Raw genomic sequence first — 25,487 nt, forward strand, 5'->3', positions numbered from 1 at the left:
AATAACTAGACATGTTCAATGTTGTTGCACAATTTTGCTACTTTACACTAGTTTTAGTAGAAATCATATAGAGAAGTGGGGAGGGTTTTCTGTGGAATAACAATAAGCATGTTGAGCAGTTGTCAATGTTACAAGTCATTTATAGCACGCTTCATTCGTTAACAGGTTTAACCCCTCGGCCGTCGGCCTCTGGTTTAAACCTGTTAACTCATGCTATAAATATAACTTATTCTTTATGGTGTAAATTATAGTATTATTCTGATGATCTGTGGGGTGTAATTTGTTTATATTATTATTCTGCTGATATGTATAGTGTAAATTGTTTATATTATTATTTTAGATTGTCCTGCAGGTCTGTATGGTATGGGTTGTAAGAATAAATGCGGTAACTGTGCTAACAATACACCATGTGATGTTGTTACTGGAGAATGCGGAACAGTTGGATGTTTGCCAGATTTTACAGGAACAACATGTCAACAAATAAGTAAGGTCAAAATCTGACATAAGTAAACATTGAGCTTGTATGAATACGAGAGTCAATTTAAACCGACAAACTCCGATAAAATCAAATAAGGCCAATTAACCAACGGCCAAACAACCCCGTTGAAATACCCCCGCCAAATGCCTCGAACAATTCCCCTCGAAAAAATATCCACGAACAAATACCCCTAAACAATAACTCCCAAGGACATATACCCCTGAACAAATATCCCCCGCTAAATACTCCAAGGATAAATTCTCCCCAGGGATGAAATACTCTATATTCAAATACCCCAACACCACGAAAAACCTAGGACGAACACTCCCTGCCAAATACGCCCCCTTCCCCTACTGCCAAATATGCTCAAAAATTGCCCCCCACCCCCTGGACATAAAACCCACATCACCCCGCCCCCCTCCAAATACAAATAGCGCCGAGCTAAATACCCTTGTGAAACATTTAGTGTGCTTAAGAGTCCATAATATTTTTTCTGTGATTTTTTGATATATAACGTTTTGGTATTTTTCGGTAATATCCGCTATTTTTCTTTAATTTTCAGTGTTTCCCAGTGTTAAGTATGGTCCTGAATTTCCTCGAACAAGCTGTTTGAAATAAAATTTCCTGAAATCCGAACTCCCGTTATACTTTCTTGATCATGTTTATATCGATATTTCAGATGATGGGTAAGACATGCTGCTGGTGGTGAGATTGTTGCTCCATTTGTTATTGTTATAACCAACGTTTTTGTATGTATATTTCAGAGACAAAAGATGAAGGAGTAAGCCCCGCTGTTGGTGGTGTTATTGGTGCTTTGTTCGGGATAGTTGTAGCCACTGTTGTTTGTGTTGTAGGATTCATCTTCTATATCAAAAGGTATAAAACATCCGTCTACCCTATAATGCATTGGATACAACTCCTTGGAAATCAGCATTTGTTACATGTTCAAGAATGGGTAGTAATTGGGGTGATAAGTCGATGTTTTACCAGACATGAACAAACCAGCTTACAAGAATTATCAGATATGAATGGTTGTAGTTTAATGTTCAAATACTAACGTAGATATTTGTTAATTTCAGAAAATATCGAGCGGCGCCATCGCCAACAGAAGCAGGTTCATACCAAATGAACAGTCGTCCTCAAGCAAGAAAAAAGTCAAAGCAATCAAAAAATCATCCTTACAATTCAGCAAAACATGGATTACGTCAAGACGATCAGACATATGCAAACTTGAATATAGCGTCAACTTCAAACCAACCACGAGATGAGACATATGTTAATTCGGAGTCTGCTCGAAAGAAAGAGGCAAATCCATACGTTAATGGAAGTCATGTCTGATCAAAATAATCTGATGTGTAGAATTATCCCCTTTATTTTGATACTACATTTTGCTCTTCATGTAATAATATCATTGTATTATGGGGTTTTTTTTGTTTTTGTTTTTGAACACAGCTTGCATCCGATACGATTGAAATTTTCTAGCGATGTAAATGTAGAACGCTACTAGTTTCTAAATATTGCTTTTGTTCGTTGTTTGAGTTATGTGGCTTTGTTGCGAAACTTTTTAAACGATTGTTTTCATAGAATGGATAACTACATAATAAGAAGAAGTCAATTAACCTTTAACGTTTGGTAGATTGATTATAATGCTCCTTTGTTACGATATCCTTAGAGGCTACGATGGTCACCCGATTTACATTTTTTTAATTTGTAGGACTATTGCTTCTTTTATTAATAATATAAGGATAAGGTGCCAATTGACTTTCAACAGTTTATGACGCCCAATACTGGGTTACACCCCTTTGATCAATGCTTATCAACAATTTACTACCTAATCTTTAAAATCTGTTAAAATTGTCTTGAGGAAGAGATTACTGATTTCATTGGGTTTTTACTTTATATTATAAAACTTTTTATTGGGATAATAATACGATCTTTTCTAAAGAATAGTTAAGTCAGATGATTTTGTGTAGCTCAGGTTGTTTTATATGTTTTATCTGAAAAAGATAGTAATAACGTTTCAAAGAAATTTGAATGCAAAATTTATATTGATATTTGTAGTGTTGGTATTTATAATTATAATTATATAAAAGCAAAATAATAGTATTTAGTGTTTATACTGTATTTATTAAATTAGTTGAAGACCTGTCTAGATTTTCAAAGTGGTATTATAGCTATTTAGTCAGTTGATATTCAGTGTCGGGGCGGTATATTAAAATAAATCATGTAAGACTTTTATATGGTTTTGGTTTCTGGAAAAACACACAGAAACCATTGAATGGTCACATACAACGTATTATTTTTTTTTTACAGATTACTAAATTTTATAGCCCGACATATTGCCGTCACCTCTGTCTGTGTGTCTGTCCTTTTGCCGTGATTTAGCTCGCATTTCTTGTACTACCAGAACCCATAGATCTTTTAAAAATAATTTATGGATTGTCTGTCTGATTGAAATGTAGAAGCCTATTGATTTTCAACAATTTTTAATAACCACCTCCAGTTCTGTGCATCGATAATCAGTTCAAAAGTTAATTTTTTCGATATTGTCATGAGTTTTTTTTAGCTAATAAATATTTTGACGACTCAGTTACTGGTGTCTGTGTGCACGTTTCGTTGACTAACTATGTTTTGAAGTAAAGTTAGCAGTATCCAAGCAATCTGTTTCATAGAGGATTACGAAAGTCTTTTAATGACTCTGTAAAAGATGACCACTTTCAATACATGACGTCACATCACGCGGCGTCAATCATTGGCTCAGTGGCGTGTGCATTGTTTGTCCGGGCAGAATGGTGCCTTTTACATACCCATTTACACTAAATAGGACATAGTTTTTACTTACATATACTTCAAACACCTCTATTTATTTTTCTAATGCTCAAAGAGAATGTTCTAGAATTTGATTTTCAGAAGGAAAAATGCTAATATTGGGGGCTCATTAAGCCGCACCGATGGCATTCCTATAACTGTAGCGGCCTAGCGAATATTCAATGCCGATCAATGTGGTATCCAAGATGTATAACATAAGGTTTTCATTACTTTGCTATCTGCACATATTTTGAAAGAAAACAAGCCAATTATTGTGCATCCTAATTGTACTCCATTTAATTTTTTTTGCGCATTCTTTTATAATAAGGCGTCGAACCTGGGCAGTTAATGCTGATTATGAAACTATACACTATCACTCTCACTCAATTAAACTCAGAATTATCGTGTTCCAAAGCACCGACAAATCAAATCGCTTATATCTGCTCATCATCGAACATAGTAAAGGGATTGCTGTAATGAAACTACGCCGCAAGTTTCATCCCTCTCACACAACTAGGATCAATTTTATCGTGTTCAAAAGTGTCGACCAATCAAATTGTCCATTGGCAAGAAAATGTTCGTCATAGAAATCACACAATGAACAAATTTGAACATTTAATCTCAGTTACAAGCAGAGTTGTGTCGCAAAAAGGTGGTGGGTGGTGAAATCTGTTATAATAGTAAACAGAAAAGAGATGGTGTTTTCATTGATCAAAACCTTAAAGCATGGCTTTCGGGTTTCAGATGTTATGAATACAATTGATTGGCAAGTCTGAATTTGGATCGGGTTTCTCCTTATGATCAGTCAAGTAATCCCATCAAGTTTTGTAAAAACAAATATCTCAGAAAGTATAGAACCCTTTGCTAGTTTCTGTTACAAAGACAGTAACTCTGGGTGAAATCAATGCGGAACTCTGACTATCGATAGGGTTTATCCGTAGGACTAGAAATCCCGGAGTTACAGGGGTTAGTCTGCACACTAGTTTATTATACCACGCAGGAAAAAGCCTTGGATCATTCCCTGCCAAAACCGGTAGCGAACCCGAGACTTCCTAGATAGCTACCGCGGCCCCCGATCTAGAATAATACATCATCAGCGATATATACAATATGAATCATAAGAACAATTAATAATTGTAGAAACAGAGCAATCGATGATAATATCAATACTTAAACTACTACAGACCATCTAGAATAATAACATAAACAATTTACTTAATATATTTTTACACTCAGTACAATTATTTCTTGTCCTCCGTGGTACACATTCTGAACAATCGTTGGGATCATCCTGTAGACAGACCGTACAATATGTACCACAGTTTATATTACATGTCGATCCACTTTTACCTAAAATAAATATGAGGGGATTCTGATACCGTACATACAACAGTTTCTTAATTTATCAGATTGAAATAAAACAAATAAACCCCCTGAAACACCACCTGGAAGATATCTACATTTACCTTTGATACAATTACTGCATCTTCCATCAATTCTTAGACATCCAACCACACATCCTTCACTACATTTCAGATCACATCTATCACCATGTCTTCCTTCAATACAGGTATTACATGTTCCATTTCTATAACAGGTTTTTGTAAACTTTGCATCGATTTGGACACATCCAGATCCACATGGCATGTTACAATATGGTCCAACTATTTCAGGTTTACATTTAGTACAAGTACCAGTGACATTATCACAACCCCCAATACATTCATCAGAGCAGGGTAATTGGCAGTTTGGACCAAATAATCCGTGTTTACATGCACTACACAGTCCAGTATTCCGGCCACAATTAACAAGACAATTAGTTACTTCACATGTGGATGCACAATTGGGACCATATGTTCCGTTAGTACAACCATAGGTACAGTCACCAGTATCTTTATTACAAAAGTTGTCTTTACATCCACTGTTACAGTACTGTTAACAGTTGGTACTATAGTAACCTTCTTTACAGACAGAACATTCTCCCGTATCCCGTTCACAGTTATCAATACACCTAGTTATAGTACATGTTGATGCACAAGTTGGGCCATAGCGTCCTTTTATACAACCTCGTGTACAGACACTGGTATCTTTATTACAATAGCTGTCTATACATCCACTGTTACAGCTGTATCGACAGTTGGTACCACGATGGCCTTGTGTACAGCTAGAGCATTGTCCTGTATTCCTATCACAGTTACCGTTACAGTTAGTTATAGTACATGCTGATGCACAAGTTGGGCCATAGCGTCCACTTATACAACCTCGTGTACAGACACTGGTATCTTTATTACAATAGTTGTCTTTACATCCACTGTTACAGGACTGTTGACAGTTGGTACCATAGTAACCCTGTGTACAGTTAGAACTGTACAGATACCAGTGGAGTTATCACATGCAGTATTTCGACATCCAGTGCTACATACTTGTTGACAGTAAACACCATATCTACCTGTAATAACATCCATCATGAAATCAGGAGAAGATCTTATTACTTTTCAACATAAATAAAAAAGCATATGTGGTAAGCAAATAAAAGTACAGCGATCCTGTGATACTTTCTCGAGAACTCAATTTAATGTTCTCGAAATCCCATAATAATTTTTTTTGAGAATCTCCCATCCCGTCTTAAAGATCTCGAGAATTCGAGTTAATGTTCTCGGGATCTTGCGATCCTATGTAAATTTTCTCGAGATCTCGGGTATTTTTATGTGTGCACGTAGTTTTAACGTATTAACGTATTTAGCCCCCCCCCCCTCACACACACACACACTTTCCCGAAAACCTTAATAGCACGATAGAGCTTACAGCTTACAAATTCAATGTAAAGCATTAGGGTCACGAGAAGACGGTCTCGCTTGCTTCTAGCGCACCTTGTCGTTCTTGAGTTATCTCCCTTTTCCGAAAAACTTGTTAACGCAATAGAGGCTACAGTTTTTGACTGATTTGGTTTTTCAAATGTGGTGTGAAGCACTAGGACCTGTTGATTTTCAGTACTCCGCAAACTTCTGTTCGAAGGTTACCCTCTTTGTCCGTATTTTTGTTTTTCAAATATTATGTGACGATGAGAGGACGAACCCTAATGATATTCAGCATTCTGTGACCTTCTGTTCCTTAATATACCCCCACCCCCTCCGCCAGCTCTCTGAAAGCCTTGTTCACGTCATAGAGGCTTCACTTTTACAATTTTGTGTGAAGCATTGTGATGAACTTTATTGATATTCAATAGTTAGCGATCTTCTATTCCGGCGTTATACTCTCCATTCTTTAAATACCTTGTTTTTAACGTATTTTCGATATTCAATGTTCCGGACAAGGATGACCCTGTTAATTTTCAGCAATATAAGATTTCTGTCCCAGAGATATAACAAGCACGTGAACACGATAGAGATTAGATTTTTTGATGGATGCTAGATCCTTAAACAACCAAGTTTTCCTTTTGAATAATCTGCTGACACTGTTGAGGCATAGATACTGGGTGGCTATCGTTCAAATTTCTTTTGAATCATTAGTGTCACAAGCAGAGGAACCCTATTTATTTTGGGCGGAACAATGAACATTATTGATTTGCAGCGCTCCCTGATGTTTTGTTATAGCGTTATTCCTATTTTCCGGTAAACCTTGTGAACGCGTTAGAGCCCAGAATTTTTCAAGATTTGAATCATTAGTGTCACAAGCAGAGGAACCCTATTTATTTTCGGCGGAACAATGAACCTTATTGATTTGCAGCGCTCCCTGAGGTTTTGTTATAGGGTTATTCCTATTTTCCGGTAAAGCTTGTGAACGCGTTAGAGCCCAGAGTTTTTCAAGATTTTTTATTTAAAATCTGCTCCGAAGCATTTGTACTACAAGACAATAAACTCTCTGCCTAGCTTTATTCTAAAACAAAATATGGTCCGAAAACCATACAAAAATGACATTTTCAATTAAACGTCGCCCACACATTAAATTGAAATAATTTAACAAGCATGTCTGTAATTCAAAGCTCCCCACATTAAAGCTAACTTGGTAGGGTTTTGAATTTCATATTTGGTGTGAAGTATTGGGGCCATAAAACGATGAACCCTATCAATTTTAATCATATTTCAAATTTAGTGTAAATCATGGGTACCCTATCGATTGTCCGTTTATTCTTTCATTAGTTAGCAGTATTCCTTTGTAACAAATGTTAGAGTATTTTTTTGTTATCAAATTTGGTGCGAAGTATTGGAACAATGGTTATTTCACAACGTGGAGACACTACCATATAAGGTTTCATATTAACTCGGGATCTCGAGAAAATTTACATAGGATGTCAATATCTCGAGAACATTAACTCGAATTCTCGAGAAAATTTACACAGGATGTCAATATCTCAGGAAAATTATCAGGGGATTTCGAGAACATTAAATTGAGATCTCGAGAAAATTACCAGATGATCACGGGATTTCGAGAAAGTATCACAGGATCGCAGGATCTTGAGACCGTCTACACAATTTTGCATGACCCCTATACGCTTCCGTAGGGGTGGCTGATAGTGTACCCATAATTCACACTAAATTTGAAATATGATTAAAATCGATAGGGCTCATCGTCTTATGGCCCCAATACTTCACACCAAATATGAAATTCAAAAGTTAGCTTTAATGTGTGAAGCTTTGAATTACAGACATGCGTATTAAATTATTTCAATTTAATGTTTAAGCGACGTTTAGTAGAATATGTCATTTTTTGCATGGTTTTCAGACCATATTTTGTTTTAGATTAAAGCTAGACACAGAGTTTATTGTCTTGTGGCACAAATGCTTTGGAGCAGATTTTAAATAAAAAGTCTTGGAAACTCTGGGCTCTAACGCGTTCACAAGGGGGCGCTGCAAATCAATAAGGTTCATTGTTCCGCCGAAAATAAATAGGGTTCCTCTGCTTGTGACACTAATGATTCAAAAGAAATTTGAACGATAGCGACACAGAGTGTGGAGATACGCCCACGCAGCATCTATTCCTCGCCCACGCAGCATCTATGCCTCAACAGCAGATTATTCGAAAGGAAAACTTGGTTGTTTAATAAATTGAATAAGGATCTAGTATTCATCAATAAATCTAATCTCTATCGTGTTCACGTGCTTGTTATATCGCTAGGACAGAAATCTTATATTGCTGAAAATTAACAGGGGTCATCCTTGTCGCGGAACACCGAATTTCAAAGAATGGAGAGTATAACGCCGGAATAGAAGATCGCTAACTATTGAATATCAATAAAGTTCATCACAATGCTTCACACAAAATTGTAAAAGTGAAGCCTCTATGACGTGAACAAGGCTTTCAGAGAGCTGGCGGAGGGGGGGGGGGGGTATATTAAGGAACAGAAGGTCACAGAATGCTGAATATCATAAGGGTTCGTCCTCTCATCGTCACATAATATTTGAAAAAAAATACGGACAAAGATGGTAACCTTCGAAAAGAAGTTTACGGAGTACTGAAAATCGAAAGGTCCTAGTGCTTCACACCACATTTGAAAAACAAAATCAGTTAAAAACTGTAGGCTCTATCGTGCTATTATGGTTTTATGTGTGTGTGTATGGTGAGTGGGCAGATCATTGAATTGGGGGACACTTGTATGCTTGCACACCAACAATTGCTGGACCATCGGGTTTTCGAGGACCAAAATCGGTCCTCGAATTTAGAAACCTGTGTAATCTACTTTCCACCCCTGCCGAGTTTATTTTTAGAATATCTCGGTAGTGCTCGGTTAACCGTAAAATACCAACCCCTTGGGTGAAAGGGTATGTTTTCCAGCCTGATCACCTCCCATGTCAGTTCATATTCACACAGCTCAGTTACGTCATTTATCACGCATGCGCATACTGTAAGCGTATCTCCGCCATATTAATAATAGCTTAAATCACCTCGGTGGAAGTGGACGTAAAATACAACTAACAAACAACAACAATCACGGTAAGGCACCATGTTAGTCGAGTTAGAAATATTCATGTTATTTTTTTGCTGACCATTTTCCACTTTTGTTGTTCTGGTCATATTAACTGTTGTGCTTGGTGTCATGTACAAAAATTGGGATCGACTTTTTCGACATAATATGCAACGTAGTAGACTCTATCAATAACTTGTCATTTAATTTAAGTTATCATCTGATCATTTGGGCCTAGTATCATTGATTCAGTCATTGACTGATTGAGTCTAGGCCTATATATATGTATTTGTATGAATGGTGAACATCTTCTAATATTCTGGTGTTCAGTAGAACGAAATCTTGTGATGTTGAAAAAAATTAAAAATGTCTCGGAGGTTTGTCTTGCGCCAATGGGCAATCGAAATTGACCCATGTTTTCCCTATTTCTGGAATAAAATCGTTATTTCAGAAATAGAATATTTCTATTTCATGACATAGATAGAATTAAAAGTGCACCATTGTCATTTGGCTACAATTATGTATGTATCGGTAAGGCGGAAGACGTACATCAGTAGTGGAACCATTTCTACATTGTCATTGTATTTCCCAAAGTAAAGCGATAATTGCATATTTTCTAAGAAAGTCAAAACATAATTATTTCTATATCTACTACGTACACAATCATAGGAATCATTCTAGCACTTAAAAAAACATTCACATAAAATTTGAAATAATTTCTATTCGCGGACGGTATTTGGAAATTGTCACACGGACCACTACGGTATTTTTCTGCGCTAGATGTAGAATATCGGCGAGTCTGTCGAGGTTTGTCGAATGGGAAATTGTATCATTTCTTTTCACTGGAAAACTATGTCTACACAACGGAAGGGGAAATTGTCTCGATTGTCAAAGTCCGCGGTTAAAGGAGTTAAATCGCTAACATCTGATGTACGTAATGTCCTGGCAAGGACAGTGTCTAGTCGTCCAGTGTTATCATTGGCGTGTTCCTCCACAGAACACGGTATGGCACAAGTATTGTAATTTTGTTGTTGTTCTAAAAATTCGAATCAGACCATCTTTATTCATAGAAAATGGAGTTATATTTTCTTCCACTGTATTATTATTATTATTATTATTACAGCATATTTATAGTGCGCCCTTTCATATAACATGTTCAGGGACACTTTACCAAGTGACAATGTAATCATAAATAAACAAAAAGATTATGGACATGTTAACGATTGTATACAAAGTCAGATAAAAGCCTGATTAAATAAATGTGTTTTAAGTTGTTTTTTTAAAAGAATATAGAGATGTACAACATCTTAAACTAAATGGTAGATTATTCCATAAAACAGGTACTTGATAACCAAAAGAGCGCTGACCATAAGAGACTAAACACTGTATGGCTTATGCCCGTCTTCATTTGGTCAGTCGGTGCAGAAAGTAGGGCGCTATAAATCCCTTTTCATTTCATTAATTTCATTGTTCTAGATTGTTGGTCCATGGTTATTATACTATTACATATTGTGTTATTCTTTATGGTATAAATTATAGTTTTATTCTGATTATTATTTTAGATTGTCCTGCAGGTCTGTATGGTATGGGGTGTAAGAATAAATGCGGTAACTGTGCTAACAATACACCATGTGATGTTGTTACTGGAGAATGCGGAACAGTTGGATGTTTGCCAGATTTTACAGGAACAACATGTCAACAACTTAGTAAGATCAACATCTAACACAAGGAAGCATTCTTTATATTCGTTACCATCGTTTTATAACAATCTAATATTAGAATATGACAAGATGCAATTTAATGGAATATAAGTTTTTTCTTACGACATTCGACGAGGGTTCTCGCGTCTTTATCTGAATATTTACTAAAACCAAACCCCTTTAATGACAAACGTAATCGGCTTTTCGTAATACTGTAAAACACTGAAAAACTACCGAAAAACACCCCGAGACACAATATATTTTTCCCGGGAATATTTGTGTGTGTGTGGATGAGTGGGGGGGGGGGCGCCTTCGGAGGGTTGTCAACGGGTATTTGGCCGCGTACTTATTTTATTTTATTATATTTTTATTTTATTTTATTCTATTATGTAGGGTACGCGTCGGTGTTTTTCGGTATAGTGTCTCGGTGTTTGTCGGTAGTTTGTCGTCCTTTTTCGGTGTTTTTTTCCTTTTTTTGTCTGTTTCGGTGTTAAGTATGGCCTGGATTTTCCTTCTACGAGTTGTTTGTAAAATGGAATGCCCTGTTCTCCGATCTCCCGTTATGGTGGGTAAGCCCTGTTGTTGACAATGGGGTAGGTGCTTGGTTTGTAATAGTTGTAACCAGCGTTTTTTTGCATGTTTATTTCAGAGTCGAAAGATAAAGGTGTAAGCCCTGCTGTTGGTGGTGTTATTGGTGTTGTGTTTGGGATAGCTGTAACCAGTGTTGTCTGTATTGTAGGAGTTTTCTTCTATATCAAAAGGTATAAAACACACCTCTCTACCCTATAATGCACTGGACACAATCCCTTGGAAATCAGCATTTATCTTTTTACATGTTCACGAATGGGCAGTAATTGGAGTGTAAGGTCGATGTTTTACCATACATGAACAAACCAACAGACAAGAATTAGTATATATGAATGGTTGTAGTTAACTGTTCAAATACTAACGTAAATATGATATTGTCAATCTTTTACAGCGTGGTGATAATTTTGTTGATTTCAGAAAATATCCAGCCACGCAATTGTCAACAGAAGCAGGTTCATACCAAATGAAAAGTCGTCCCCAAGCGAAAACAAAATCAAACCAATCAGAAAATCGTCCTTACGATTCAGTAAAACGTGGATCACATAAAGACGATCAGCCATATGCAAACCTGAATATAGCGTCAACTTCAAACCAACCACGAGATGAGACATATGTTAATTCGGAGTCTGCTCGAAAGCAAGAGGCAAATCCATATGTTAATCTACGTAAAGTCTGATGGAGGCAGACCACCATTAAATTTCATCATCACGAATTGTAGTTCGTCTATTTATAGCAATTCTCTCTCTCTCTCTCTTTTCTCCCCTTTTGCATGCCCATTTGTGTTGATTTTTTGGTCTAGAATGGACGAAGAGGGTTTGAATTAACATTTTCTGCCAGGTTTTGGTAAATATTCATGATTTTGAGGCGGAAGGATAAGAGGGTTATCAGGTTAGCTACGGCGATATGTACGGCAACTAGTTACATGTTTTTAGTATGCTTCTTCAAGTTTGTGTATCACAAAATTTTGGTGGTCAATCTCATACAAATTTTAGTGCAAAGACATGACCATTTGTTCCTCTGTCTGTAGTGAAAAAAATTCAGCCCAATGAAAATTTGGGGAAAAGTTGGAGGTGGGCAAAGAGGCCAGAATTAACATTGAAGTCAATGGGGAAATTAATGGTGGTCTGCCTCCTGATAGTCTAATGTGCAGAATTACCCCCCTTTATTTTTAATACTACATTTTGCTGTTTATGTAATTAAATCACTGTATTGTAGTTACTTTTTGTTTTTGAACACAGCTTGCATGCGATACGATTGAAATTGTCTAGCTACATGTATATACATATGTAGAAGGCTACTTGTTTCTAATTATAATTGCCTTTGTTCATTTTTTGAGTTTTGTGGATTTGTTGGAAAACGTTTTAAACAATCGTTTTCATAGATTGGTTAGCTACATATTTCGGTAGATATATTACAATGCTCCTTTGTTACGATATCCTTATAGGCTACAATGGTCATCCAAACAATTGTTATTTATCGTAGGCCTATAGCTTCTCTAATTAATAATATAACAGTAAGGTTTCAGTTGAATTTCAACGGTTTATGACATTCACTACTGAGTTATGCCTGTTTATTTAAAGCTTATCGACAATCCAAAATTCATTATAATTGTCTTGAGGATGAAGCTTACTGATATCGGTTGGTTTTTACTCTTTATTATCAAACCTTTTATTGGAATAATAGTGCGATCTTTTCTAAAGAAATGTTTAGTCAGATGATTTTAAGTAGCCCAACTTATGTTTTATTTGCAAACGATAGTAATAACGTTTCAAAGCAAATTTAAATTCATATTCATATTTGTAGTGTTGGTATTTATAATTATAATTATTTAAAACAAAATTAACAATATTTAGTTTTTAAAAGCTGTTTTATAGCTAAGTCAAATTCGTTTACTTTTTTATATTAAGTGCTATTTTAAGGATACAATTTTATTTTTACTACATATTATTACACAAATCAACATATTAAATAAGTCTGAACTTTATATTGTTTTGATTTCTGGAAGAACACACAGAAACCACTGAAAATATATGGTCACCTACAACGTATTTTTTAAAAAACCTATTGTAATACTATAGGGGTTATTTTAGTTCTAAGAAAAGTGTTCTGTTTAATATAGTAGTTCTTTAACTACATGGTGTGTGACGAAAACTAGGGTAATGAAGTATTTTGCATTATTCTACTACTATCTTAGACTTACTTATACCGACAGCTATGTCAGTATCCATTGCTGGAAGTAGGGTACTATCGTCCAGTCATCTCGTGCACAGATTAGTACAATTAACTAGAATAGTGCTGACTTAAAACGGTGCCTATACGAAACACTTACCCAAAAATTGTAATTGTCCCACTCTAATAGCTGAAAGAGCGAGTTCAATTTCACCCCAGACATCATGATGAGACCGTAGAGAAGACATAATCCTCGAGTTCCTAGGGGAACGTCATACCGACAGCCGCCTTGGCTGAGAGGCTGAGATAGAGATAAAATGTGATGTTTAAGCCGTTAGGTCAGGGTTATAAAGGATGTTAAACTCAGACCGTGGATATTTTAATACTCCCAAATTATCTATAATAGCTGTTGTAGTTTTCCTATATTTTACCCTTGTAGTTTGCTGTATTTGTTATATAAACTTAGTAAAAACATAAACGATGTTCCAGAGTCAGTTAATTGATGATTGAAATAATTTATCCTACAACGTGAAGTCAAAGAAAGTCCTAGACGATAGTGTCACAGCCTACCTCTTATTTTGGAGTCTGTGACCAGGATAGTCACATCTGTCCACATAGCGTCACACTATTACAATATTTTATACACCTACATTTTAAATGCGGTTGTATATTGCCGTCACCCCTCTCTCTCTCTCTCTGCCCGTCAGTCCTTTTGTCGGGATTTCCTTCACATTTCTTGTAGAGATTACAATAACCGATAGATCTTTTCAAATGTTCATGGGCTGTCTATCTCATTGAAATGCAGAATCCTATTGATTTTCAACAATGTTTGATAATCACCTCCAGATATTTGCCCCTCCATTACAATAGTGTGTTAGACTGCAATTATTAACATACATGTATCCTTCTAATACATGTATGTATAATGCGTGGCCGTCATATTACTAGACCCGCTCTTGTTAGTTTTTAAAGACTTTCGATAATCATAATCTGATTAAAATACAGATCCATAGTGGAAGGTCGCGTCAGAGGTCATACGAGTGGCTTTGTAGCAGTATCCCAGATGTAGATTTTAGACAGTTTAAAAACAACATACCAACAATGGTGCGAGCGTAGTGCTTATGACATCTATAACAAACGAAGTTCGTTTAGGTCATCAAGATAAGTCAAGTCCACGTAAACCATCGCTCTGGGTGTTTTCCCATTTTGTATCTTGTAAATCCCATAAATCCGATCTCAGTTGGTGTGCTAAAGTTTAATACCAGAAATAGAAATACAGATGAAGGTTGGGGTTGAATTAAATCTTATATAGAAGTTGCTATGATGTTTAAATATCAAACCATGTAAATCCCCCTTTTAAACAAAGCTATTGGTTTTAATAGGAGTGTCTGTATGGGGGGGGGGGCTTAAATTGAGTAAAGTTGTTGAAAAAAGTTTTATGTTTAAAATAGAACAAAATGTCATATAACTTGGTTTTAGCGAAGAATTACATGTTGTGGACTTCAAATTTAAGACACAGTCGCAATAAAGGGTCGTGTACGTCACAGGTACTTCCTGAAAACAATACACATAAAGCTAGCTTGATATTGAATTATTTTCTTTTTCTTTGAATAAAGACGACCCTTTTTAGAGTTCGGTTCTTATATAACAAGTAACCATATTCTTGAAGAAACGTTTCATTTGTTAACCCCTAAAACGTAGGATGTGTATACATAAGTCTATTAGAAGAATTTTGTTCATCTGAAAAATTATCAGAGCGATTAACAGCAGGAATATAAGGATAATAACGAGATAAAAAGTTCATAATAAAGTCACTAGGTCCGAAGTTCAATACAGGGGTTCAAGGGGTCATTTGGCCATTCGAAGATTAAACTTTGCATTTCGTAATTATACAGAGAGCTGCATGGTTTCGGCAGTTCAAGCATTGTTAGAATGCTCTTCAACAAATTTATAATTTGATACAAACATAATTTGTTTGATGCTTATGATTTATTACGACAGTTCCTTACAGGTCGGGGGTTGGATGACCGAATGGTTAGCGCGTGTGCGTTGTATCATAAGGTCTGTCATTGAGTCAACTGGTTCGGTTTCGATTCCCCGGTTGTGCGTGACAAGGAGTAGGGGCGCCTGTCCAACCTCAAGGGTTTTCTCTGGGTCCTCCGGTTTCCTTCCACTGCTAAAGACCCCTACGCGCAAGCCAATTATTGAAATAAAATTGAACCATATGGTTTGTGTCGAGTGGACGTTAAATTCCCCCCCCCTCTCTCTCTCTCTCTCTCTCTCTCTCTCCCTACAGGTCACTAAGAAAAACAATGTAGCATAAGCTAAACGGCTTTAACATGAAAGGGCTATTCTTGAAATCTCAACCAACAATGAAGGATTATATAGGATGGGATTTATTGTCAAGAAGGTATTGTTTGGGTAACAGAGTTACTCACCAAATACCATGACAATTTGTTTTACTCTGTTTTATTAGTCAGATTGGTTTCTCGTGTAGTATTTCTGACTAACCATTGAACATGATGCTGTAAGGGCACAGTCTGAAGATTAAATTAAAATTCCCAAGCAATCCATACTAATTAGTTACTGTCTAAATAATTTATTTAATCGTTTTCTTTAACAAAACGTCTGATAGCATTTACTATGTTTTCCTGTAATATTGGTCATAGAAATTGAGCGTACGGTGGAGTGGGAGTGAGGGCATGTTCGGTCCTCTATCAATGCCCATGACTGAAGTCGCATAACACATAATACAGGACATTAAATAATGCGTATCATATTATGTCAAAAAGTCGTATAAGCTAGGTACGATGTTTGGGTTATAACTTCTCGACATAGTCTGGTTCGATATCGTAAGATACAAACATCTATCTAATACAGGTCGCTGTGTATCAATGTTACACTGAGCACTATGTCTTCTTGGGCTAAACAGACTTAGCTGACCTTGTTGGGGGCTCGTGTATGAAGGTGACATTATTTCTACTAATAACAATAATTATGCTGTTGACAAATAGCCTCAGATACGTCAAGAATTATCTAGAAGTTATGTCCTCGGGAATAAAGTATATGGATTACAATTATTTAGCGAGATGAATCTGGCAGGATATTAATCTTTAAGGCGGCTGGGATAACTCTAATTCAAAGTCCTGAATATATTAAATATTCATGCTTAATGCATAACCACAGAAAAAGAATCTAATTGATAAAAATATAACATGTATTACATGTATTCGGTATGTTGTGTTAAATCTCAGTTTCTTTGTTTTAGCAAAGTGACTTCCATTTGCCCTAGATATAAGCCAAAATGACGCTATATGTTTCTTTCAAAAATTTTCGAGGACGGGCGGAGAGATCCCACAATCCGCTCGACAAGTAGCTTATCCAGGGCCGTCTGGGCCCTGTCGCGGACTCAGCTTAGTAATGGCGTCATTGAAATAATATTATGTGATATAATTCATATTACGGAGTCAAACGGCTGGTTTAAATTGATCATTCATGAAGTGTTAATAAGATAGATTGTCTTTAAAAGAACATCATATCACTATTTCCGAAATAATTATTTCTTTAGTTTCTGCATTACATGTCAAGTTTAAATGGCGCATCTTCGGTGACATATATAAATATCTGCAATAGAAGAAATGAAACTTTCCTTGAATAATAAAGGAATATGAGGAAAATTATTTTCCTATTATTGCAGACGATTGTATTATAAGTGGTTTATTAGTTACTCGTATACAAATAATTCATCTGTATGTTATAGTTATATTATAGTTGGCCCAGGCTACATGAAGACAAATTTAACATTTCGTAAATACATTAATAACTGAATTAGTTATATATTATAGAATAAGATATCATAAAACCAACCAACTATTTTCTACTGGTTCATGTAAACCGACAATTATAAGATCAGAGTTTTATCTTGTCTAACTACATTTGGTCACTTCGGTTATCACTATGACGTCATGATAATAATGACCGTGATATTACAGAACCCTTTGTCTGTTATCAGGGATTTTGCGTTAAGGATAACACAGCTGCCAATTAAAACAATTAGTGATGGCAAGGCAGATGGGTATCTAGGTAGATAAGTAATTAGTGAAAGAGAACAGAAAATGTACCATGTCAACAGAACCTTGACATTATGTTGTATAATAATATATTGTTCTATGTGGAAAAATGAAGAAAGAAACAACAAGCTTAGCCGCCTGTAGATATAGATTAATATGTCAACTATCACCCTATATCCTTTTAAAGACGCACTTCGGCTTTATTAAAGTTTCTGTTAAAATACAGATGTTAATCAATCCATTGCTTAGGAAATTTGCATATATATACTTTAGGTATAAAACCAACTATAATATTTAGCGGGGTTGGGTAACCAAATGACCTCACACGTACGCTTTAGAACTGTCACCGAGTTGAGTGGCGGAGCTTTGAACCCACATCTGTGAATAGAGTAGCCTAACATCAAGGTTAGGCTCCAGTGTCTCTAGTTTTCTTTCATTGCTAAAGACCCGTGTTAGTCCCGAAATGACATATGTGATCGGATAACATTTTCGCCATCTTTGTCTATCCCTACCTATATTCCCTTTATTCACTATCTATATTTATATATCTATTGAAAGCAGATGGCATCGAAAGCTGTAATAGTATTGTACATCTTACTGTCCAAATAGTCTATATCGACAATACATTGATCTGAACTACTGTATTTTATTTGCTTTTCATTCTTGATTGGCAGCTACATAGTTAATATAGGGTTACCACCTGAGCGTCAGTCTGACTTAGAGTCTATAGTGGCGCGGTTTCTATTCCCCGTGAGTAGTTTCGTCTGCCCAACCTTGTGTGTTCCCCCGATATCCCCCACAGCTAAATATTCGTACTGGCAAGCGAAATATTGAGATAAAATTGAACCATATGCATCTTTCTTATGCATTTTACTATCAGCATTTCCAGTTGAATTCTGGACCATTGGATTGTTGGTCTCTTAGGATGTGGCTATATTGCATGGTTGATTATGTAGCGATAACTTTTAAAACATAACGTTATATCTTTTTATCGGTTATCCAGATTCTGGGTGTCGTAATATACAGCTGCATGTCTGTTAGATACAAATATACCGTTTCGATACGTTTTGCCGAACAATTCACAAAGAGTAGTCTGGGGGGGGGAACTTTTAAGCATCCCCCCACACTCACCCATACACAGATCAAACTGCCCCTCCGCACACACCTACACTCTCACATACACACCCCACTCTACCCCTCCGCACACCTTTAAAGAATTAAACAATCCTTCTCAAAATAAACACACATATAAAATTAAACAGCGTGGTGTAGGCTGTAGGTGATTTGCAAATGTTGATTTTAAAATTGGAAAAAAAATAGATTAGTAACAAAACAAACTTAATTTTAAACAGGCTATCGCTAAATCTCAATCACAGACGAACTAGAAAACTGGACGCAGGTGTCATCTGACATGTCATGCTGGTCGTGACCAAATTCATTCATAACAATTCTTAATCTTGTCCGACCCGACACGCGTGGTGACAGCACGTAGGTGTTTCTAGCATCGATTTATCCGCCGCCATATTGGATACCAGGTGGTTCCCAGAATTCCTCACACCTCCCGGTAATGGCAGGAGTTCCCCCATGGCATGATTAACACGCGTGTTTTTATCCTATAAATACCGTTTTGTCAATAACCAACTCGCTCACTCGGGCTCAGGACTAACGTGGATACATTGATGTTCCCTGGCAGAAAATTTTGATATTTAATTTTCTTTACATTTAGACCACTGCCAAGGGTATTTTAAAATCCAATTGACCAACGTCAATAACGAAACAAAATAAAGAAACAAGAAAACTAATTTGATCTTTAAGAACGAATAAGTAAGTACCAGATTTTTTAATTTATATTTAATTGAATAATCGTAAGCTAAGGATAAACATTTTTTTTAATTTTTAAGTAAAAAAGATGCATGCTTAGCTGCAAATATTACTTTTAATTAAGTGAAAACAATAAACATTAAATGTGGATGATATGTGGTTTCAAAACAAATCAGTTTGAAAACACTAGATTGTTTAATGTAAGTTTACCACAATGTAAGTTTCATGCAAAAGTTTACTTTCAAATATCCAATTTGTTGTGCGAAATGGCATTGAATTTTTTTCCTATTTTTTTGCACCAACTGGGTCAATACATGAGGGGCTTGTGCCATACAGTGTTCTGTGGAGGAAGTGTTTCCAGGACAGCGGCACCACGGCCTACTTTTATTTCGAATTCCAATAGTCATGGGCTGTTTTACATGCACGTCAATGTTAACACTGGACGACGAGACACTGTCCTTGCTAGGACCTTGGTCCTGCACAACTGACAAGGGGAAACCGCACCGGAAAATCGTAGGAACTCTTTCGTCAATACAGGGGGCGAAATATACTCAAATTGAATACCGGTATTTAACATATTAACGGGATATTTTAGAACTTTATACACCTGGCCGAACATTACGTACATCAGATAAACTACTTTTAAAGTACAAAACTGTTCAACTAGTCTCTTATGGTCAGCGCTCTTTTAGTTATCAAGCACCTGTTTTATGGAATAATCTACCATTTAGTTTAAGATGTTGTACATCTCTATATTCTTTTAAAAAAAAAAACTTAAAACACATTTATTTAATCAGGCTTTTAACTGACTCTGTATACAATCGTTAACATGTCCATAATCTTGTTGTTTATTTATGATTGTATTGTCACTTGCTAAAGCGCCCCTGAACATTTTATATGAAAGGGCACACTATAAATATGCTGTAATAATAATAATAATACAGTGGAAGAAAATATAACTCCATTTTCTATGAATAAAGATGATCTGATTCGAATTTTTAGAGCAACAACAAAATTACAATACTTAAATCATCTGGAAGGGACAGCAATGCAGATTTCATATATTATCACCCCTATTACTGTATCTCACCTTTTGACTGTTCCATTTAAACGTTTCAGATTGTAACGTACAAGAAACAAAATGTCTGGAATAATACCAAAAACTGCAGCTCGTTTGGCTGCAAAAGCGATACCAGAAATAGCCGCTAAGAGAGTTGTATCCACGTCCGCGTCGCACAAACAAAGTGCACAAGTCCTCGAGATGGATCCCGTTGCCATGGGAACGGTAAGAAAACAATTTACATATTTATTTATTTACACTTATTTAGTAGTTTTGAAATTATAATGAAAATTTGAATCATTTCCGTTTTTTTTTTATTCCAGTGTCCTTTCCGTAACACATTAGAAACTGTAGGTAGCTTTATGAAAAATCCCGTTGAGCCAGAAATCCAAGCACCTGTTAAACAGTCAGCCATCAGATCATTTGAACATGTACCCGGCCCCAAGGGACTTCCCATATTAGGAACTTTATTAGACTACTTCAAAAAAGATGGTCTTCGTTTTAATAAAATGTTTGAGGTAGGTGTGTCGAGTCATTTGATTTTTATAGATTTTGAAAAAAATCTAATTTAAGTCACTCACCTTATTGACGTTTAGTATTGTTTATTATTTATTAAATGCTTTGATGATTGAAACATTGATTTTGATGTATATGTTTCTTAAAGCTCTGACTCCAAAGCAACCCGAATAATTATTATATGCCATTGGACATTTTAAATCGTTTACAGAAGGCATTAGTAATTTGTTTTAGAAAGTGTTCAGGTGTTAGCATTTGTTATTGAAAGTTCATTGAATTTGACGAACGGTATTAACATTTATATCATGGGGTAGTGTGAACATGGCGATGAAAATGTTTAGTTACTCGTTGAATCATGTATTGCACAGATGTTCCGAAGTTTCCTAAATGTAAAACAAGTTGCACGATGCATTTTTTTATATGAATCAATTTTTTCTCGTCTAACGTCCCCATAAAACTTTAATATCCAAAGAGCCTGAATATTGAAAGTTTTCGAAAAATGATGAACAATGTTATTTGCGATTCAAACCAGACTATAGGAAAAATGTTCAGAACTTTCAGTGCTGATTTTCGAAAACGTCACTTTAAAGGTCCTTTGACTTAATAATTTCAGGCTTACCAGTCTCGTTCTTTAGAATTTGGACCAATATTTAAGGAAAGTATTGGCCCTATTGATACTGTGGTTATTAGCGATCCCGATGAATATAGTAAAGTGATACGAGCAGAGAATAAATATCCCAACAGACGTGAAATGGAACCAATGGCCTATTATAGAACGAAGAAAAACCTCACCTTAGGTCTTGTAAATTCGTAAGTATATATTTATATACCACTCAGTTAAAATATAATCTATAAAAAAATCGATTGGCAGAGATTAACATAACTTACCCGCAAGTTTCGCGTTCCCTTCGTCGTCGATAATACACCAAACAGTGACTTTCCATTTGTTTCCATTCTATGACATTGAATGTTCATTTCCCGTTTATTTAGTAAAAATGTATATTTTGAAATTAGCTCAACTGGCCATATAACGCAGTACGTTAAATCCGGATTTATTTCAGTAAAACCGTCGTACTATATAATATTATAATTTATTAAAATTAAGAATATCTTTAAAATGAAAGAAAAATGTGGTATTTAAAGTAACGATGCGTGATTTTCATTTTTCGGTAAATATCAAATTTCTCACGCTAGTATATTTAATTAAGAATATGGCATCGAGGTCAATTGGATTTAAAACAGGTTCATCAATTTCGTTCACGGCAAATACAAATTGGGGCGTCTTGTTACATGGGAAGGAGCATATATCGAAGGTACTGTATTTTCAATCGATCATATCTTTGTAAATACAGAACGGAATTCAACCGTTTGGAATCTGACTCTATAGCGCTAAAATTACCTGTACAGTTTTTAACTTCTTGGATTTTCCTATGTTTGAGTACTAGTTTTATACATACAGACAGGGTGAAGAATGGCATCGACATCGAACAGTTGTAATACAGAAGATGTTGAAATTAAGCGAAGTTCAAGATTACTGTCAACCTATGGATGTAGTTGCAAATGACTTTATCAAACATCTAGATGTTTCTCGAGATGCAAACGGAGAAGTGCAACAATTAGATAAACAATTATTTAAATGGGCTATGGAATGTAAGTTTATTTTTGTACGCTCACATTATGTCGTCAACCCCGTTCTCCCGACAAGTTTGGTGTGTCGAATATGGGTCATATTTCTCAAAAGGGGGTGGACCTTCGATGTTCAGTGCTCTGCGACTAGTTGTTCCTGAGTTGTCTCCAATTTTCCGAAAACCTTGTTGAAGCGATTTTTTTTTCAAATTTGGTTTGAAGGATCGGGTTCATAAGAGGACAAACCCTATCGTTATTAAGTGCTGCGCGATTTTAAGTACCTAAGTTACCCCCCTTGGCTTTGTAGAAAACTTTGTGAATGCTCATTGCTATAGATAGGGTGCCCCGTGAAGTGAAAATCCTTTCCCGACAGAAAGCTGAACTCGATACGGCAAAAGTGCACGCTTCAGTGGCTTGTTTTGAAGTGATTTCTGTCTAATCACGCAGTGCGACTCGGCGCTAGAGTCTATGGGTCTATAAATAGCCATCGCATGTGAAATTCTCTATACATCTATCAACTATTACAGCCGTAAAAATCTATTGTTCACGATTCTGAATAGCAGTAATATTTAGCTTTTGGTTATTACAGCAGCTTTAGAAATTGCATTCGTTTTATTTTTTTAAATTGCTTTATCATTAACTTTTGGTTTAGTACAAAAAATATATCTGAAACACTCGGGTTAGGCAAGAACATAATACTAGCAGTAGTTTCATTTTACTTTTACAAGGTTCTTAAAACAATTGTTGAGTTGCCTAACGTGCGTTTTTTCTAAATTCAATTTCTTGTTCCAGCTTTCTGTTATGTTTCGCGAAAAAGTAGTTTTGATTATCCCAGCCTGTCAATCAGACGTAGAATGGTCGGTAGACTGGTTAAACGAGACTAATTTCAAAACAACGGCACGTAACCTATTTTTTACTCAAAAGTGCTCCGATGTTACCTTTGTCGCGTTGAATATATCTATGAAAACAAAAAAAAATTTAAATATCTAATTAACTTGGATTATGAATTTACAGCCATTGGTACCTTCCTATTTGAAGAAAGAATTGGTTGTTTGAACGAAAAGCCCACAGAATTAGCTCAGGAATTTATAGATACTTTACAAAAATATTTCCACCTCATGCAACATTTAATGTATAACCTTCCACTGTATAAATTATTCCCCACCACCAAATGGCAAGCCTTTGAAAAATATTCTGACAGAATTATGGAGATCGGTCGTGAATTCGTAAATAAGGTAAGTAAATATACTTAGCTCATTTGTTTTAATTTTCTATTTCCGAAAGTGTGTCTGGATTTAGCTGTTAAGGAAATTGACATACCTATAATAACCAATTTAGCAAATATGAGGTGCGGAGAGGGGAAAGGTCGGCGTGGAATTTCCTGTCATATTTGTTATTTGAAGTGTGCCTTACAAGTATCCTTCTTCCAACGGTACAAATGCCTCAAAATTGAGAATTTAACATGTTCCGATATATCTTAAATGTGATTTGCAGAGATACATTGCGTGAATAATATTCTCTTTGTGTATGGTGCACCCTAGAGATAAGTACCATTTCATAATATTCGCCGGTTGTACGTGACAAGGAATAGGGTACTCTGCCCAACTTCGTGGGTTTTCTCCGGGTCCTCCGGATTACTCCCACTGCTAAAAGCCCCTAACACAGACCTCTAATACTGTGTTTTATTTCTTTTAAGAAAATAGAAAAAATACAAAGCAGCGATTCCAATCATTCCGAAGAAAAGGGGGCTTTCCTTACTCACCTTTTATCACAAAAGTCCCTGTCTGGCGAAGATGCTACATCAACTGCAGTCGATTTACTAACTGGGGCTGTGGAAACGGTATGTATAATATAATATATTTATTTTATGGTATTTATTTAAAACGTAAAACAGGGGTCAAAATATATCAGATAGTGTGTATAGAACAATGCGCCAACTTAATATGTATACTCATTCATATTCATTCGTTCTTCGGGAGCCACGGTGGCTAGGTGGTTAATACGCTGGCTCGCTAGCCTGGAGGTCGAGTGTTCGATCCCTGCATTGGCCGAGAAAGTTCATCCAGATTTTCCGACGTGGTTTCCCCTTGTCTATGGTGCAGAACGGAGGGCCTGACAAGGACAGCTGTCTAGTCCTTCGGATGAGACGAAAAACCGAGGTCCCGTGTATATATTGGAATGCACGTAAAAGATCCCCTGGCAGTTGGAATTCGATATAAGAGTAGGCGATAGTGCCGCTGCCCGGGCAAAATTTCCCTCATATCACACTGTATGGCGTATGCCCGTCTTCATTAGCCCAGTATAGGAGCAGAACAGTTGGACGTTAAACCCCATTTCATTTCATTCGTTGTTCCTTAACTTCCTGTTAACTTTGTACAATTATCATCGAAATTACCTAATTATAAAATTCTGAGGGATGATTAACGATGCTTATTGGAGTTTTTCCCCTTGGTTACGAATGCCTGATTGTGAAACCGTGTTATTCGAAACCGGGTAGACTCCATTACCACACAGTTACCCGTAACATTTTCTGAGTTATTCACGTTGGGGACAGATTGGGGTAAATGTATGGACGCGATGCTAAGTCTAAGGAAACGAACCAGTAACTACTAGTCGTTTACCAATACAAGCTAATGCAAACGTCACATCGTTGTCTGTTTATTTCCCATAATTATTAATTTGATTTTCTGGTGCCGCCATCGCCTCTTAATCACCATTCTCACAGTACCGCAATAAATCGGTTGTACCA

General features: G+C 36.1%; 1 protein-coding gene across 1 annotated transcript in view; it reads left to right on the top strand.

Annotated features, from left to right (window-relative positions):
* Positions 1-25,487, top strand: part of LOC126817978 (cytochrome P450 10) — a 35,659-nt gene that overhangs the window by 6,393 nt on the left and 3,779 nt on the right. The window contains exons 4-11 of the mRNA XM_056100261.1: positions 341-484; positions 1,243-1,354; positions 11,894-11,957; positions 20,920-21,114; positions 21,726-21,922; positions 22,572-22,762; positions 23,753-23,973; positions 24,435-24,578. Of these exons, the coding sequence (XP_055956236.1) occupies positions 341-484; positions 1,243-1,354; positions 11,894-11,957; positions 20,920-21,114; positions 21,726-21,922; positions 22,572-22,762; positions 23,753-23,973; positions 24,435-24,578 (1,268 nt within the window). The remainder of the gene's footprint in view (positions 1-340; positions 485-1,242; positions 1,355-11,893; positions 11,958-20,919; positions 21,115-21,725; positions 21,923-22,571; positions 22,763-23,752; positions 23,974-24,434; positions 24,579-25,487) is intronic.

This window comes from Patella vulgata, chromosome 4 (genome assembly GCF_932274485.2).
Source record: "Patella vulgata chromosome 4, xgPatVulg1.2, whole genome shotgun sequence".
Taxonomy (NCBI): Eukaryota; Metazoa; Mollusca; class Gastropoda; family Patellidae; genus Patella; species Patella vulgata.